Here is an 18,884-nt window from a genome sequence, read left to right as displayed (position 1 = left end):
GTGTGTGTGTGTGTGTGTGTGTGTGTGTGTGTGTGTGTGTGTGTGTGTGTGTGTGTTTGTGTGTGCGTGCCAGTGTTTGCTGTCTTGGAAAAAAAGGTCAGAGGGCTCACCAGCTCTGAGATATGCTGTTACAGTCTCTCAGCAGAGCCACAATATTATCCCAAGTTTGTGATACAACACTGAAACACTAATCCTGGTGATAAACAATTTAATCTATATTTGCTTAACTTGGAAAGACTTTTAGAATCTTGTTTCCAACAGTGCATTTGCCAAGAAGAAATAACACTGGAAAGAGGCAGCATAACACAAGACCTGCATTAAACTTTTGCAAATTATAAAATATAGGACATTGTTTAAAAATTGATGTGTGCATCAGAAACACTCCAGTCAAATTAAACCATAGAACAATAATGCCATGTTATCTCAATATTTATAATTTCTTTGGGTGCACTTAGACAGTTTTCTCTGATTACAATTAATTTTGCTGCTGATTCCACAAATAAAGTAAAAAAAATAAAAAATTCCTAAAGCTTTTCTTCCCCAACTATGTAAAGGTTATGTGAACAAGCATTGTAAGCTACTGCACTTTTTTTGGAGGATGTAAGATGTCAAATATGAAGGAAAAAGGGCAAAGTTAGCTTTTCAAAGTGAGGTTATGTCAGTGGTTTGAACGTCACAGCAAAAATAATCTACAGCAAATAAAGCGTGTCTTTGATTTTTAATTTGCTTTTCTCTGACACTGACAGTCAAAGATTTACATTGATGAGTCAGAAGTTTAACCTTTGCCATAAATTCACGTCCCTGCGGTTGACATAATCAAGACCATTAAAGCACTTATTCTTTAGTCTCAAGAAAGACTTGAACCAGGAAAGAGAAAAACAAGGATTTATCCTTTTTTTTGTTTTTTTTGTTTTTTCATTTTTACCAATTTCTCAATGGGAGACTTGAAGGAATTAAACAAGATCATTCAGAAAATCATCACATGAGATTTGTGGGTATTTGTTTACAAAGACTCCCTCAAAACATCCTGGGTGAAGGAAGACGGGTGATTCAAAGACTTCAAATTTCTTAACCATCACAGTCAGATTTCACTGCACTGCTAAGACAGTGGACGGAAGTAATACTCTGTCCAACTATTACCTGGTATATTTGTAGGGATTGTTCGGATGTTTTTCTTCGTTTTGTGTCCTCCCTTATTGCTGATACAGCCTCCTTGTCCTCTGCTTCTTGGAAGCTTCTTCCTCTTCTTGATGTACCTCGTTAGCTTCTTGCTGCTCACTGTTGGTCAGTTTTCTGCTTCAGCCGGAGACAGGTTCTGCTCCTAAAGTAGCCCACTCTCAGTGGACCGCCCATGGCTCAAATACACACAGACTGATGTCACACACCAACTAAAAGACCAACAGAGACTGTTATTTTCCACAGTATCGTCCACTGGACTATTTTCCATCTATAACCTTACAGAGTCTCCCTTCCCTTCCGCACACAACAGAGGAGGGTTATTTTGGCAGCCTTGTTGAAGATACTTGGTGGGTCGCAGTTGTTCCAAACACAATCCTTGTAACATCTGATGAATATTGGAAAGTGTAACAGTATCTAGGTCAGACCCATACCCTGAGGAGAGGAGAATAACAGAGCAACAACTCCAAAATAAAACACAAGGTGCCTAGTGGTTGCATTCATGCCCAGCAAACTTCTTCACACCTAGTGAATTTAAACCACAACTGGAAATGATTCTTTTTGTGATTTTGAACGATTTTGCACAACTTGTACAAGCAAGTTGTGCATAATGTGATGTGGAAAGTAAATCGTACATGGTTTACAACACTTTTTACAATAAAAAAGTGTACAACACGTTTTTTTTACAATAAAAAAAGTGTTGTACAAAGTACGGTGTGCATTTGTGTGAACACACTTCTTGGGGCGTTGGGTCACTGGGTGTGAGTGGAGGTACAAACTGCGTGCCATGCCAGTCTACAACTGGGCAAAGTTCTGATTTGTTTTAAAGATTATTTGGAAATAAAAATCTGGAAAGTGTGGTGTACACCTTCTGACGACCATAAATTCCACCTGCCTTCTGAAGTCACAAATCGCTGAATAACAACAGCTATTCAACACAACATTGTATCTAGGGGTGATTACTAGTGAAGATAAATAAAAAGAATGTAAAACCTGATTACCTAAATTTTTATTTTAGCTTTCTCATGATGTTTTACTTTCCAAACTGCTGAACGAATCAGTAAAGTGTTAAAAGTAAGTAGTAACTTTGATTTGATTTAGCTTAGAAACTTGAGGGAGTGATAGAAAATATCTGAACCAGCATCCAGTTGCAAACTGAGAAAATACACCTGGACCAAAAATCTCTCTGGTAACCGGTTGACAGATAGCCAAAGAAGGATGTATAAAACAACCAACGTAAGTAAATAGTTCATATGATTTTTTCTTTTCTTTATTTTTTTTTAAATGCTCAAGGTATGCAAATTTTGTTTTTGATCCAGCGATTAAAGTTGACATTTCATTTGAATTCATTTGTAGAAGTCGCCTCCTCCCGTTGCACCCTTAAGTTGCCTCCTCTGTTATACTTGAGCTTTGACAGTTTACAACAACAAACCTCTTGGCTCATCTCACACTCAACAGCTGCTAACAACCATGTTATCTCCGAACGAGTGTTAACACTCAATGGTCACCGTTTTCTGCTCGCAGAAGGGGCACACCAGGACAAGGCGCCGGCTCAGCTGTCTTGATCTCTTCCATCAAAGAATACCAAGGTCATTCCCAGAGGATTTAACGGATGAAAATAAATGTAACTTTATCCTGCTGCTGTTCTTCCAGCCCCACACCGATAACTGCAGCATGCGACCCAGGGATTCCCATTGTCATGGATATCCGGTGCTAAGGTGATTGAATAAAACGGAGCAGGCACCCACTGCGACAGGTGTGAGCGAATCCAAGACAGACGTGAGCTGGCAGAGTTACGGTCTAAATCAGTGGCGAGATGAAGAGTGTCAACAAAGCCTCATAGACACCGTTCCATGCATTGTAGGTCACTAAATGTGTGTGTGTTTATGCATGTCCCACACTATATAACTGCCCATTAAACAGAAGTATCTATTTTCCTGTTTGTTGGTCCACATAGCTGATCTATGAATCAATCAAGCAAAAACTGAAGAGATAGGTCTTCTATGTGAAGATAACAATGAAAAGAACTGATTCTGGGTTGTATTGTTGGGCACTTTGTCACTGGCATCTTGTCAAAAATCCCAAAAAGTTACCAATGGAACCAAAGTGCCCCAAATCACATCATCCTCAGAATCAGATCCCTGCTTTCACTTCCTTTCTCTATCAGCTTATTTCAACATTTCATTTGTTTTTGTTTTTTCTTACTCTTTATGTTGATATCTTCCTACAGTCAGTCATTGAAGAGAGTGAGATCATGCTCACAATGTTAAAAGGGAGTATCTGGTTTCTTTGTCTGTCCATCTTTGTTCTGCAGGCCAAGCCAGTTATGATACAAAGATGCCTGGTTGGCTGCTGACCTTGAATTCCAGAAGGTGATGACATACATCAGCTTATGCAGGGGATTTCACTCCATTTCTCCCCATTACACAGCTTTTTCAGAGCTTGGTGGGGACTTTAGGTGAAGCTGCCCTTGAGCGCTGCAAAGCAACCATTGGAATCAGCTTGCTCTGATGTCAATGCCGAGGGAATGGACAAAACACATTTATTCAGCATATTTTGCTAATACAAACTCCTTTTTTCCACACTTTATTTTTCATCTCTGCAAATAAAAAAATCAAGTGAAATGCGTCTAAATGCAATGAGCTGGAGTTTGTTGATTGTGCACCTGTTAATTCCTGTAACGATCAACAATGTCGACAAATGGAGACAAACAAAAGAGAATTTTATTAGCCTGCTTAGGAAAGACATGCAGAGTATTGTTATCGTGATCGAGAGGGAATTTGTGTGGTCTCCCCTCATACCAGCTGTTGTTTTGCAGACTAAACAGAGCGTGCTGTATCAACAACGAAGGGCTCTCACCGCCCGGCACATGAGATGACTCTGGACAGGTGACGGCTTGGTTACACAACTAACCCCAATCTATTAATGTATTTGGACACAAAGATGGACAAATGTCCACAAGTGGACGACTCATGTAGAAGTGCTTTTTAAAGCCAAAAGGGACCCCAGAGTCACTGCTCTTGCTCAGACGCTCATCTCATCAGGACATAAAAAGTTTTGTGATTTGTTCACAATAATGAGTGATCACTTAGCCTATATCTACAAGGTTAGAAGGGGTTATTCTTAGTCTTGAACTAAAACAGTGAGAAACCTCCAATGACCTTTCTTACTTTATTGTTGAATAGCTATTCTCTGGTGATTTTAATAAATGGTGTTGTTGAGCTGCCTTTGACCAGTTTGAACAAATTGCTATTTGAATTTTTTAAAACATAGTTATATATTTTTTGTTACGAACACAAGACAAAACCTTTTATCAGCACAAACACAAACAATATTCTACAACAAAAATGCAAAAATACAGCATTAGAACAACCAATAGAACAAGCTATTGTGAGCTTGTTCTCACAATAGTTTGTGAGAACAAGCTATTGTTCGTTCAGTAATGGCAGAATTCTTGTTATTTAGGGTAATTCAAAAGTAAGCTCTGGAGATGCAGCTGTATGAATTCTGTCTTTCTATTTGTACTTATTTACAGTATTTCAAGGTGTAGTAATAGAAGTCATAGACGTTTGGGAGGGACTTTACCTTATGTATGAGCAATTTCCCTAATCATAAGATTAAGTATGAAGTCCAACATTTCATCATTACATTCAAACTTGACTATGATATCTGCACGTATGATTTCGATAGAGTGCTTAGTTTTTCCATTGAGAAATACCACCATGTCCCTTGGAAAAAACAATAGCAACTCGATAAAAAGTACAAATTTCACCCAAGTCCTTAAACATTGCTGGGTTTTATTACCAGGATAAATACTGTGCAAAGTTTTGAAATTACGTTTTCCTGTTTTATTTGTTTCATCTCAGCTAACACATATCACACGTCACAAGCGGAACCATAATTTGAGGGTGCTAGTTGTACCCGGACAGATTAGGTAGACGAATCATGGACTGTACAGTGGTAAACAACGTGAAAGCCGCTACCAGAAGAGGGAAAGAAGACAAGAAAGTGCTGAGAAAACAGCTGAAGGCCAGTCACACTTTACTGAAGCATGAAGGCATCAGTACAGCATCGCAGCCTACCAAGGTGAACAGAAAGGAAAGGAAAAAAATCCCAAAGAGAAATCATTACTTTCACACGCGGATAGTTTAAATTAGCATATGTTTTATGCATTAGCATTTGAAAATTTATATTTGTAAAAGTAGCTTATTAAAATAATTCAATTAATACCGATATGGAGCCGTAGACATTATGTGTAAAAGTTGGAAGTGCCGTTTTAAGTTGCTAGATATTTTTGCCTTTGGCTCTGCTTTGAATCATAACACAAACCCGACCACAAAATGTGAGAACACGCTATTCTTCAATTAAACAACTGCTTCTAAACAGTTGTTCAATTGTTCAACCAAAACTCATTCTATTAAAGATAAAGAACCTTTTTTGCAGAAGAGATCAAGAAGTCAGTGAATACCTGCGTATTGTAGGATAAAGTTACATTATGGCCTTGGTTTGGTTCTTTTCCATTATGGTGGTTTAAGATTAATACATCTCTCTCTCTTAAGTAGAGTTCAATTCTATTTCCTTCCATGATATTTTTTTTGATAGAATTAAACTTTATTGCTTACTAAGGCAGAACTTGCGTCGGGAGCTTTGACAGGGACCTTGTAGCTTGTAAAATACAGGTAAAATCTGTGACTTAAACATCAATATGAAACACACAATTAATATTCTTTGTGCCATACACTTCGAGGACTCTGAGTAATTCTTGTTAAACTAGTCTAACCTTTGGTAACCTTCAAGTAAGCCATTCTCCAACAAAAGCCTAATCAACTTGGAGCCAATGTGTACATTATGTGTACAAAATGTGTAAAATATTCAGCTCACCGGACAGCTGAAAACTTGCTAATCCTCTTCTTCTGTCATGCCCGCAGAATTTGGTGGTGGCTAACGGAGGCTTGGGGAACGGTGTCAGCCGTGAGGACCTCTCTGCCTCAATGAAGCAGTTTGGAGACGTAGAAAGTCTGTTTATGCCTCCTCAGAAGCCCTATGCTTTTGTCACATACAGGTATCACCACAGCAGGAATCTGCTGTTTATCATTAAGGCAATCTGTTCCAGTGAAGAAGTTATTTAAAGCTAAAAAGAAGTAATGCCTTCATCAAAGCTTGGAAACCATCTTAAGCTTTTCATTAAAGTTTCCTGACTAAGTTAAAACACTGAACATGAACAGTTAAAAACACAAAACTGGAGAGGAAACATAAACAGCAACCAAATACTAAATACTGAGACCTATCCAACAAAAGCTAAAATTAAAGCATCTCATTTTATTTCCAAGCGCCAACTTGTTTTACAAATGTATTGTAGCATATTGTGACCAACAACTCTGACCAGTTTCTTGAAAATGTTATATATAGTCAGTTTTTTTCATGTTTGATATGTTTGTTGTTGATCAGGACTACCCAATCCTGTCTGGTTTAAATAAATTGACTCTTTGACCCAAATGTTTTCTTGGCTTCTCTTGTTTTATTGTCTTTGTCTCTCCCAGATCAGAAGACGATGCCCGGAAAGCTCACACCCAGCTTAACGGGCAGAAGCTCCTGTCTGGGGAGAACAGCGTTACTCTCTATCTCAGTTATGTTGACTCAGGTATGTATTTTCGGATAGCATCACATGCAGCTCAGACGTACAGTATTGTGATAAAGTCTTGAGTAATCCTTCTGTTTCACTTTTGAGAAGGCAGTCTTACATTTTATGTTTTTCAGTACTCCCAAAACCTAATAACTATTTTTAGGAATACAGTTATTTGCTAAAAGTGCTGGTATTAAGGATGAAGGATGACAGCCCTTTGTCAGGTGTGTGCTGGGCTACACCTATTTCTTGAAAACATGACTTTCAGTTGCTTTTCATCGGCAGTAGAAAGATTTATTTATTTTTTTGCACTGTCTGTTTTTCTTTTCACCCTTGATTGTCAGATTTCCTCATTTTTTTATGTTGATACTTGGCATAGAGCTACCTAAAGTCCAAAGAAAACCTGTAATGTACTCTCATTAGCTTGAAGAAACTGCTTTGTAGTAAGAAAGTTTGACTCAGGAGCAAAATGCTAAAGAAATAAGCGATGACTCGGACTTGTAGATAAGGAGTCTCTGGAAATCGTTTCCTTTAGGCAACCTGATTTTGCAGGCTGTGTCTATAATGTCACTGCATGTGTTACTAATATTTGTTTGCAGTAAAGCATAAAGAGGAAGCGCGGGTCCATTTTCCTGAAGGATTAGCTCTAGTGAAGGATTTTGTGTCTCCTGAGGAGGAGGCTCTGCTCCTCGCTGCAGTGGACTGGTCAACTTCTGACCAAGGTAATGAAGCGCGTTGCTCTTTCACAAACCTAAACTCTTTTAAAGCTTAGAACAAGATCAGTGCTGCAAGTAGGGAAAATACAGCTCCCTTACCTTGCTGAGTGTTTAGTGTTAAATAGCTATGTATAACTTTTGTAAAGTTTGTTCAGATTCTGGCGAATGGTCACGTGTTTATTTTATCGATTTTAATCTTAAGATTTTGATGCTTTGTTTGTTTAGCTCAGAAAGCTTTGAAACACAGGAGAGTGAAGCATTATGGCTTTGAATTTCGCTACGAGAACAACAATGTGGACAAGGACAAACCATTACCTGCAGGTAGTCACTTTAATCCGTATAATACTTTCCGTAAAGCATAAAGAAGAAGTGTTGATCCATTTTCCTGACGGATTAGCCTAGGTGGAGGATCTAGCGTTTTAATGTAACTTGATAATCATGTCTTGTATGGCTTCTAGTTACTTTACCTTTGTTGCATCCCGCCTTCTATATTTCAGAAGTTGATGAAAGGTCTTTTATTTTTATATATAATTCTCATTATTATGACTCAGATAAATCTTAGTGTAAATATTTTATCTGTCCAGGTCTTCCTGAGGAGTGTCTGGCTGTTTTGCATCGATGTCTGCAGGATGGACACATTAACGTCCTGCCTGACCAGCTGACTGTTAACCAGTATGAGACTGGACAGGGTGAGTCTGTTCGGTTTCCAGTTAATGTTTGGTGTAACATTTTTTACACAGTAAACAAACAGTTGCTCAGTTTATCAATTGCAACTAAGGGTTGCATTAGCAACACATGAGACTTAGTTAGGTATTTATTTAAGCATGGTTTATATCATGTCTCATAACTACTACCTTTTCCTAATTTTTTAAAGAAAGTTGTTCTTATTCAGAGAATGTGTGTCGAACATTCTGTGAATAAGAGAAGTACTTCTTACTGAGGAAGTCTTTACAACTAAAAATAGAAGACATAACATTGTTATTTTTCAACATTTGACACTCGTCAAGTATCACATTTCTGACACAACTCCTTGCTTTTGCATGAAGATCTGATTCTTTCTTGAAACTTTCACAGTTTTATAGAAGGAAGTGGTGTTTATGTTTGAATTTTTTAGTATTAGTAAAATTTTGATTAAATATTCTTTTATGCCAATATTTCAAAGAAACATGCAGGCTGTTATAGGATGTCCTAGTTTTTTCCCACACCACTGTATTTATGCAACTATTAATTCCATCAAATTAGCACAAAACATATATATATTTTTTTTATTTACCACCAGGTGGCAGCAGATTCTCTTTAACACGCCAATATAGTTTCTCCTCCTTGGATCCCGAGCTCTTTAATTCATGTCCTAAAGGTTTAAAAATGGTCTCTGGTTATCCTGAAATGTCTGATTTGTTGTGAAATGTCTACAATACTTTTCTTTTCTCACACCAGATTTCACTCAAATGCTCTGGATTCGTTTCGCTTTTCAAGTCTGCCATATTTGTGTCGTTTCCAGGTATCCCCCCTCACGTCGACACCCACTCTGCCTTTGCGGACACCATCCTGTCGCTGAGTCTCGGGGCAAAGGTAAATCACTTGTGTTGTAATAATCTCTTTTGTGTCTTGTGATCCAACTTTTCTGTCTGTTTTTCAGCTTGTGCAGTAATCTATTTGAAGAGCTTTAAACTTTAAGATGTAGGAATAAATTTGATGTCATCAGTTTCCAGGGATAATGACACGGATGAAACAGCAGCTCATCAACCTGTGATTCCTTTCCCCCAGACTGCTGCTGTTTCTGTTGCTGCTGATTCTTGGATCTTCTCCTTCTGATTCTGCTGAGAACATTTTGACACCATCATAGTTTTTGTGGCATTCTGCCAACGTGGTTCACGACTTGCTTTCTGCTAGCTTTTGTTGATGGTTTCAAGAATGGTTCGTACTTTAGAGAGGATGTATTGATTTTTTTTATGGGTTTGTCTCTGTGGGCTGATTGTGGCACATTGACTCCCAACTGACCCCACTTGTTTGAGTGATAGCGGCTAATCCATTAGCAGTTGGTGTCATCTGTTACAATGTCATAACCAGACAGGCAGACTTTATGTGGCTGCAGGGCTGTGGATTTGGGCCACTAGGTATTATTAACATATTATAGAGGGAGAACCCATCTGAAAGTTTTGGTCCCAAAGAAAATTATTATTGATTATTGCATTTATTTATTTGCTTGTTTGATTATTAAGCATAAATACAAAGTATTTATACACTATGAGCCATTCATTGAATTGAATACTACATTGCTGTCCTGTTAAAGCCACAAATATAGATATTTTAGGATTGTCTCTAAGCATTTTATGTGATAAATAACCATGAAGTGATGAATAATTGTGAAGTGGAAGGAAGATTAGACCTGGTTTTTAAAAATGTCTTTCCAAATGAAAGTCATTATTTGTCTGGACCTGTGTTGAACAACCACAGTCTGACATTTCAGTACATCTTTGAGCTCCGTCAGATTGGATGGAAACTATCAGTGAACATTGTTTCTTAAGTCTTACCTGAAGTTTTCAGTCAAATTTATGTCTCGACTTTGACTAGGCCACTTTGAAACATGAAACATGTGTGATCAAAGCTGCCCACTTTGGAAACATCTCACTGCTTTATATTTTAAAATGATCATAAATGACTGGAAAAAGTCTGACATTTTGACATCAAAATGTATGGTGTCAACATATTTCAGGCTCTTAGCAAGTTTCCTTCAATTATTGCCATATGTTTAGCTCCATCCATTTTCAGATTGGCTCTGGCCAGATTCCCTTTCCCTGCTGGAGAAAAGCATCTCCTAAGTAATATACTGCCACCACTGTGCTTTACTGTGGACATGGTGTGTGTGTATGTTGTTTTCAGATACAGCTAGAGTTTTGTAGCAATCAAAATAGTTAAGTGTCTCATGTGACCAGAGCACCATCTGCCACATGTTTTCATTTTTTTTTTTTTTTTTTTACATTTAAATAATTCTACACATAATATATCTGCTTCCTTCCACTTCACAATTATGCACTTCTTTGCAGAAATCAGTCACACAGAATCCAAATAAAATATGTTCAAATGTCACATAGGAACTTGTGTGCTTCTGTATCTGAGACTGAGGGAGAAGGATGAGCAGTCCTATGGAAAAGCGTATTCTCCCAGCATCATCATCGACCCAGTCACATTCCACCGCTTTCACTGATTGGCTAATTTTCTCTCAGATGAGAACAGTGCAGACCTTTCTTGCCTTTCTGGGGGGAAGAAGGAATGAGTTCAGCTGTGGTCCGAGGGAAAGATCTGATCATTTGCTGGAGCCTCTCGTGCTCTTTCACAGGAAAACACAAACTCATGTCCTTCTTTCTCCCTTCTGCCCACCCACACTCTCACGCATGCGCGCACGCACACACGCCATCACTTTGCAGAATCCAATTTTCCTCCTGTCAGAAGTTGGAGAGATTCAGTTTGAAGTTGTGTGAATGTAATTTCCCTGCAGAGCGTGAGCGGTTGCGTGCTGTACGGAAACATTAGGATCAAACGCAGGCGCCGGGATGAAGGTGACTCCGCTGGTTAAAACGGAGGGCAGACACAAACTACATTTGTTGATGGCGGTCTGACAAATTCAGCAGATTTGAGCAGGACTTGTGGGCAGAGATAATCTGATGTTGGATTTTTATTCAAACATTCAGTGTGCAACATGCCTGGGTTACATTTTCCTAATAAAAGACATAAAAGAACATGCTGCTTTTCATCTCAACATTACTAAATAAATATAAATGTACCTTGGAAAATTAAGGTTTAGTTTTTCTACCAGTTTTACAGCCTCTGAGAAAATGCAAAGGAAGTTGCAAGAAAATCATTAATGGAACTTTAGGAACTTGCAAAATTGGTGACTTTTTATGGAAATTAATATGAGCTTATATGAATATACTTGGATGTTCGGTACATAGCATACACATAATGTCATGTCAGGGAGTGGTCCAGTGGTCTAGTAAAGTTATCAAAAGTATAAAAATAAAAAAAAGTCTGGTTGATTGATATGAATGAATGAATGAATGACACATTTCTGCAGCAGGACACAGATCAAATGGTTTAAATCTTACATATTTAAAATAGTTAACTTCTTCGGACTTTTTGTCAGCCTGATGCTATGAATCTTCATGATGAAGACGCGAGTTGTATCCTTTGTCTACCCGCCTTTTTTGTACCATTTTTTTTTTTTAGATGAATAATTGTTTTGTTAAAACTTTTTCGCTGCTTCTTCATGCAGACTGTGATGGAGTTTCGTCACCCAGACGGCCGAGTTGTTCCCATTGTGTTGCCTGAACGCAGCCTGCTGGTGATGAAGGGGCAGAGCAGATACCTCTGGACACACGGGTGAGCTGGATGGTGTTTTTTTTTTATTTTTCTCATTGGTTGCTCAGTGTGCCAGCTTTTTCTTCCCACCGTTGAATCTCTTGAACTTGATCACTTCAGTGCCTCCTGGTTGTTTTAGTTTGTGGGTAATTCTCTCTCTGTTAGGATTACCCCACGGAAGTTCGACCTGGTGCCAGCTTGTGAGACACAGTCGGCTGATCATTCTGAGCCCGACCTCGGTTCCCACGGCGATCTCACTTTGAGCAAGAGGGGCACCCGCACTTCCTTCACTTTCCGCAAAATCAGACACGAGCCCTGCTGCTGTGGTGAGGCTGGCACACAGCCGATATGGCAGTGTTGAGACAGATGATGTCTAGCTATAATAGCTATAAACCTTTTAAGTATTTAGGAAAGTTAGTAAATGTTCAGTTTGAAAGGTTAGACTCTTTTATTATGTTGATTCATTACAAATTCAATGACATACTTTAAGTGTTTATGATGTATTTTCAAGTTACAACCACAGTCCTCCATATTTGTTATTCAACGTTATTTTACATATTAACCTAAAGCAATGTGTGCCTGAGATGGGTGAAGAAAAAGGGTTTCAAACATTTTTTACAAGTCAAAATCTAAAAAGTGCGGCTTGTCTTTGCGTTCAGTGTCGATTGAATGTCAAAGTCATATAGATGCTCACGGATATCGATTCCCAGTTGAGATTATCTGTGTGTGGCAAATTTTAAAGTTCTTTCACACATGGATTGTGACAAATTAAATTTGAACAAAGTTGCTGAATTTGTTGTCTCTCATTAGCGACATTTTAAAGATGTATAACAGCTTTTTTCATAAATCTAAACTTCATGCAGCATTGCTGCAGCTGGAGCTGAATATCTCATGGATTTAAAGGACTGTCCCATGTTCCCCTCCCACTCCAGCCTTCCCTTCTGCCTGTGACAGTCAGGGAGGATCCTCCCCATCCCCGCCATCTCAGCCCTCTCTTCCTAGTTGCCACGCCAACGCAACCCGTTTGGAGGAGGAGTACGTGCACCGGGTGTACGACGCCATCGCCTCTCACTTCAGCAGCACTCGCCACACTCCATGGCCCCGCGTTTGCCACTTCCTGTCCTCCCTCCCACCCGGAAGCGTGCTGGCTGATGTAGGCTGTGGAAATGGGAAGTACCTGGGGGTCAACCCGCAGCTGATCCCGGTGGGTTATGCACATAGTTCAAGAAACAGTCTGTGTGACCCCCTGAATACACAACTTTTGTATTGATTTAGATTCATGTTGTCATTTAAAAAATGCGAAAACAGGCACTAATCCAGAAATGAGAAGATATCCAGTAGGTACCAGTAGGGTCATGATTTCTTATTTCAGCCCATTTTTTGTTAACTTGGCCAAAAGTATCATTGAAGTCAAAAACAAAGCCAAACTGCCCTCGGATGTTAAAGGTGCTTGTTTTCCTGAGAAACTTGAAACATGTTATTAAGGACGGTTCTTATTTTTAATTATTTTTAAACAATTTAAAACAAAATTGTCTGTTTTGGGCGGGCACCACATGGAGACTGGGTAAAGGGCCGTACAGGAGATCCCCTGAGTAAAAATTTAACTTTTGCATTGAAACATGCTTTACATATTTTTATTTTCAATATTTTGCTATTTTGATGATTTTTGCTTGGCTGGTATGTTTGGTGTTTCATTCACATGAGCGGAGCTGCAACATTGTGTATATCATCTATAGGCATTTGCTCAGTTTTTGATTTTGTTGGCAGACAGCCCCCCATATTTCTGCTGTAAGTGCTGGTGATTTGTGTTAATTCTAGTTTTCCCACAGACGTTTCTTGTGTTTAGTTCTGTAAGTTAACTAACTTAGCTTACAGAACTTATTTGTATTTCTTTTGAAGATAACATTTGGAAAGTTTAAGAAGCTTTGAATCTTAAATCAGAATAAAGTCTGTACGTAATTTTTTTTTTAGTTTTATAAGTTCCTATAAATACTCCAAAACATATATTTTTTAAAGGTTTTCCCTGTATTTCTGCTCACCTATCAAAAGCTCAGAAGCCCACATTGACTCTTTAGCTCCACAGCAGATGAGGCCTGGAAATCAGCAGAGATCTTCATCTTACTCCTGTGTTTTGCTGTTGATCTAAAAAAAATAAAATAAAAATAACCAGAAAAGTTGTCTCGAGTTCAAGCTGTAGAGGAAACCCTTCAGTAACACAGAACCTCTTACTTTGCTCTTCAACGCATGAAATATGTAGATCTTTGCGCAACAAAGCAGAGGATGAGATCAGTGTTTTCTTGCTCCGGTCTCCGCATGACGCCATCCTTTGCATTAGCTCGGTTTCCATGGTGATATCCAAATTTTCTGTTTACGTATGCACATGAGGATATTCGTGTTTGGGGATTTATGAGAAGCGTGTAAGCGGCTTATCTTGACTCAGACCGTGGCTGTAATAAATCATCAGTGAGAACATTGTGATTATGCAGGTTGCACACCATTTCTCTGAGTTTGATTCAGTCTCTTCTCTTCAGCTCAATAATCCTTTCCTCTGGCTCTCTGGCCCTCCCATCTTCTCCTCTGCAGTTTGAAACCATAAACATTTTCAAATTCAATTGAAAGGAAAATGGTTGCTCTTGTGCATGTGTGTAGTAAATATTTTCTCACCTTTTCTTTTTTCGGAGAAGACCACATGAAACCTGATTGAATTGACTTTTGTTTTAAAATGTTATCAGAACTGCCTGGCCCATACTTCTTTCTCCTTTTCAATTTCATTCCAGCTCTCTTTACTTTTGCTCATCTTACTCCCTACTTCCTCAGGCCTTCCATCTTTTTGATGTCTTTATTACGTACACGGCATGCTTAAATCTTACGCTCTGAGCTCATTAGCTCGCCTTGTGTTTGTCTGATCTCAGGTGGGATGTGACCGCAGCAGCGCTCTGGTCCAAATCTGTACAGAGAGAGGATTCAACGCGTTTGTATCTGATGCTCTTAGCGTCCCCCTTCGAACGGACTCATGTGACGCCTGCATCTCTATAGCTGTTATACACCATTTTTCCACACAGGTACGGGCAGCACTTTCAAACACTTAAAATATGAAAATGATCAACACAAACAAATAAAATGCATTGGACACAATTGTACTAACCAGAAATCCCACTGAAATACAATTGACATTCTGCGTGAGAATTTCTGCAAATGTAATATTTGGCCAGTAGGCTGTCACGAGACGATGACGTTGCCCAAAATGTTAAAAGTCACAGAGTGATTGAAGCACAGATGAGAAAGAGAGGAAAGAAGACGATAGACAAGTATTGCAACTGGTATCTTTAATAGTTTTGACTTGCTACTGCAAACCTTCACCAACTTACCTTTTTCCCCTCCATTTCTTGAAATGTTAACTCTTTAAACGTCTGCATGTGTTCCAGGAGCGTCGGCTGGCAGCTGTGAGGGAGCTGCTCAGACTTCTAAAACCTGGAGGTCAGGCGCTCATCTATGTTTGGGCTTATGAACAAGAGTACAACAAGCAGAGATCTAAGTACCTTAAAGACCACAACAAACCGCAGAATGGGGAGAAAAGTAAAGACAAACTAGGGGAGAGCCAGGAGCCGCACGAAGAGCCAAGTGTCCTCACTGCCAGTCATTTAGACAACAACCACACTGGAGACTTAAAAGATGACAGCAAAATGACGGAAGGCAAGCTTAGTGTTCACACTAACCGCACAGCCTTTACTTCCCAGGACCTTTTGGTTCCCTGGCACCTGAAAGGGAGGAAAACACGAGTGGAAGAAGAGTCCAGTTCTGGTTTGCACACCACAAAGAGTTCAGACTCTAAACTCAGTCCAAGTGTTGACACTTCTCAGGTTCCTGGTGGGAGTTCAGTCCCTGTTTTTCATCGCTATTACCATGTCTTCCAGCAGGGGGAGCTGGAGCAGCTCTGCATTGAGGTGACCGGAGTCAAAGTGCAAACTAGCTATCACGACCAAGGAAACTGGTGTGTTATATTACAGAAGGAATAACATCTTAAACTAAATTTAAGTGCTCATACACAGTTTTTAATTTAACAATTTTGGAAATTAACCAGCTCGGATAAATGATCTGTGAGGCTTTCAAATAAGTGAAAGGAGGGTCTTGCTGAATATTTGTGACTGTGGAAATTTATACTCATCTGTTTTATTTGTCCTGCCAATAAAAGACAAATTTTCAAGGAATGCTTTAAATCTTATAATCTGGTGTGGATTTAATTTTGTATTCAAGAAAATGTTAGTGGCAGAGCACTTACAGATGGCAGATTAAAAGAAATGTGCAACTAAGTAGGATAATTAAGAAAAGATATATTTGTGCAAAAAAAAAAAAAAGATAATATAAGAAGTGAATAACTGCGGGGATGTAAACACTGGGGAGCTGCTGGGAGGAAGGATCTTCAATAGCTCTCCTTTGCGCAGTCTCGCTGTAGGAGTTCTTTCGTTCTGGTCTTCCTTATGAGCTGATCTAAACGCTTCCTCTAGGCTGTAGATAGGCTGCTGCTCCACCAGACAACATCATAGAAACTGGCCGATGCCACCACAGAGTCAAAGAAGGTCTTCAGGTGCGCTCCAGAGGATATCAGGCTCCTTAGCGGGTAGAATCTGTTCTGACCCTTCCTGTAAAATACATCAGTGTTTTAACTCCTCCAGTCCATCTTATTGCTCAGATGGACACACAGGTACTTGAGATTCCACAATCTCAATGTCAATTCCATAAAGAATTGTCCATCCTGCTATTTTCTTCCTATTTAAGAAAAACAAAATCTGCTCCCCAGACTGTTTAAAAACAGAGACAGGTGTTGGCAAAGAGTTGCAATTAGAACATCCCTCAAGCTATCAGCAATAACACTGCTGTCATTGAAGCCTAGTGGTGGCTGACTAATCCAGCGACTGAATGTGCATCTTTATTTGCAAAGGATTATTACTGGTTATAATTAAGTCTACATGAGCTTAGAGTGACGGAAAACAACAGAACCATAAAGGTTTAAGGGTATATGGCCTGAAGAGTTCTTTTATGCTAAATTCTGACAATAAATGGAGCTAATTCAAGCAGACTTCTATTGCGCTGGGAGATCTCACGCAGAAACCAGCTTAATCTCTTGATTATTCTTCATAGTGCACAGGCTTTTCAATAATTCTCTCAACTTTATTATTATTACTTTTTGTACCCCACTCCCTTTTAATTTGTCTTTGAGGTCAGCGTCTGCTCTGAAATCACTGAGCTGTAACTAAGCCATATAAACTTTCTGCCAGACCTTTTCCAGTTAAAGGGCTGCAGTATGTGGCAGTGCTTCTGGCTCTGGATGATCTGCTCATGTTTAATAAGTCAAATCTATTTTTTTTTCTTTTTAGAAAATATCTTAAATTGTATCATAGTTCACAGTCCGAGCATTGTAACATGCATATGCAACTTTTTTTTTTTAAACAAATTTTGTCTATTAAACCTAACCTGCATTATATTTATTTTTTTGGGTTGTTTGGTGCTGTAATTTAGTTATTTATTACTAATTGCTAATTTTCAGTAAAATGTTAATGTTACTTTTGTTTTCAAGTTATTTTGGTTATCATTGCGAGCTTTTTGGTCATTGACAAAGAGGTACTAACATATTTGTCCATGTATGTATTAAGTAAGAATGTTTCAAAAGCTGAAATGAAATCAATCCAATCAACATACCAATGATTATTATAAAAGTCGTATTTCGAATCACGATCTAAAGAAACAATTTCATGTAGGATTGCTTTCGTCTCATAAGTTAATCCTAATACATATAATTGTAAGTACAAAATGTAAAACATGCATTATTTATGTGGGTATTCACAAATATGATGTGATGTGTGTCCCAGCTTTGCCCTTCAGGAGCAAGAGGGTATTTTGTCATCAGGCTCAGGTCAAATCACCCATGAAGCTCGTAGTTCCTCTGGGATCAACAGACACAAACTAATCTTGGGTCTGAATTATACATGGTCCAGTTGCTTATATTGATTGGAATGAAGGAGAGTATGTAAGAAAATGTTGACAAATACAAGATTATTGTCAAATTTACCTTCCGTTATCTAACCAGAAATCTAACTTAAGTGCTGTTTTTGGAAAATTGTCATCTTCCTACAAAAAATATCTTTTTGCTTCCTACAAAAATGTGTTTTTTGCCAGAAGATGATTAGGCAAGAGTCACTTTTGGCAAAAAATGACTTAGGCCATTATTTTAGGAAGGTGTTGAAATGTAGAGGATTGTTTTACACAACAGCTTGCCGTCAAATTGTTTAGAGATTGGCAAAGATTCAACAGTAATTTTCATTTTCTTTTATCATTATGAAATGCAATATAAGCCAGGATTCAGGGCTGTGGGTGTAAGCACAGAGCGCAGCTTACTGATCCTTGTCTAATTCAAGTTATTTTTTAAATGGAACAATAAGTATTGATAACAATTTACATATAAATACAGAAGGCTATCTCCAAGTGGCTAATTTACATATCGAATCTCATTGGAAGGTTGATGTTAAAACACATTACAAAAGCAACAATGAAAACCACAAAACAACACTACTAAATAAGAAAATGCATAAAATGACCGTAAAATTCATATATATTTACATATCAATAATGTTGAAATTTAAGGCTTGACAAGAGCTCATTTTTAAGATGTCTTCTAAATGAAATAGAAATTGAAAGGTTTCTGATGTTACGTGGAATCGGATTCCAAGTATGAGATGCATGATATAGGACAAAGTAGCTTCATCCACAGTAGTTTTCCTAAGAAACTCTAGAACCTGCCCTTGTTCTCTCACTAATAATATTTTGAATAAATTATTGTAGTAGAAGTGGAGCATAGCATTTACAATATTTACAAACAAAGAGAATATTTTACCAATATCTAAACTTCATGCAGAATCAAGCATACGTGTCTGTTTTTGAGGCTCTTAAACTGCCTTCCCCAACTACAACAACCACAGGTCAATAGTTAACGTAAACCGCGACGCGTCACGACG

At 38.5% G+C, this 18,884-nt stretch overlaps 2 protein-coding genes across 5 annotated transcripts in view; one reads left to right on the top strand and one right to left on the bottom strand.

Annotated features, from left to right (window-relative positions):
- sln (sarcolipin) overlaps window positions 1-1,452 on the bottom strand; it is a 2,074-nt gene extending 622 nt beyond the window's left edge. The window contains exon 1 of the mRNA XM_008425523.1: window positions 1,141-1,452. The gene's annotated coding sequence lies outside the window, so the exon portion shown is untranslated. The remainder of the gene's footprint in view (window positions 1-1,140) is intronic.
- A 3,663-nt stretch (window positions 1,453-5,115) lies between these two features.
- alkbh8 (alkB homolog 8, tRNA methyltransferase) lies at window positions 5,116-16,096 on the top strand. 4 transcript variants are annotated; one of them, XM_008425518.1, is made up of 12 exons: window positions 5,116-5,262; window positions 6,105-6,238; window positions 6,717-6,817; window positions 7,399-7,521; window positions 7,741-7,836; window positions 8,100-8,204; window positions 9,017-9,087; window positions 11,789-11,895; window positions 12,040-12,200; window positions 12,807-13,078; window positions 14,787-14,936; window positions 15,300-16,096. In XM_008425518.1, the coding sequence occupies exons 1-12, from the start codon at window positions 5,122-5,124 to the stop codon at window positions 15,888-15,890; spliced, it is 2,052 nt and encodes a 683-aa protein (XP_008423740.1). In that variant the 5' UTR covers window positions 5,116-5,121; the 3' UTR covers window positions 15,891-16,096. The 4 variants fall into 4 exon arrangements, with proteins under 4 accessions (XP_008423740.1, XP_008423741.1, XP_008423742.1 ...); XM_008425519.1 differs by lacking the exon at window positions 7,741-7,836; XM_008425521.2 differs by lacking the exon at window positions 6,105-6,238 and having other exon boundaries at window positions 5,132-5,262.
- Window positions 16,097-18,884: the final 2,788 nt, after the last annotated feature.

The sequence above is a fragment of the Poecilia reticulata genome, linkage group LG13, assembly GCF_000633615.1.
Source record: "Poecilia reticulata strain Guanapo linkage group LG13, Guppy_female_1.0+MT, whole genome shotgun sequence".
Classification (NCBI taxonomy): Eukaryota; Metazoa; Chordata; class Actinopteri; order Cyprinodontiformes; family Poeciliidae; genus Poecilia; species Poecilia reticulata.
The sequence above is the reverse complement of the archived record's forward strand: the minus strand, read 5'-3'. Positions and strand labels throughout refer to the sequence as shown.

Excerpts from the sequence above, each read along its gene's own strand:
- alkbh8 (XM_008425518.1), top strand. The coding sequence starts at position 5,122 with ATGGACTGTACAGTGGTAAACAACGTGAAAGCCGCTACCAGAAGAGGG. Across the intron at positions 5,263-6,104 it reads CAGCATCGCAGCCTACCAAG|AATTTGGTGGTGGCTAACGG; the intron begins GTGAACAGAAAG and ends TCATGCCCGCAG. Across the intron at positions 9,088-11,788 it reads CGCTGAGTCTCGGGGCAAAG|ACTGTGATGGAGTTTCGTCA; the intron begins GTAAATCACTTG and ends TTCTTCATGCAG.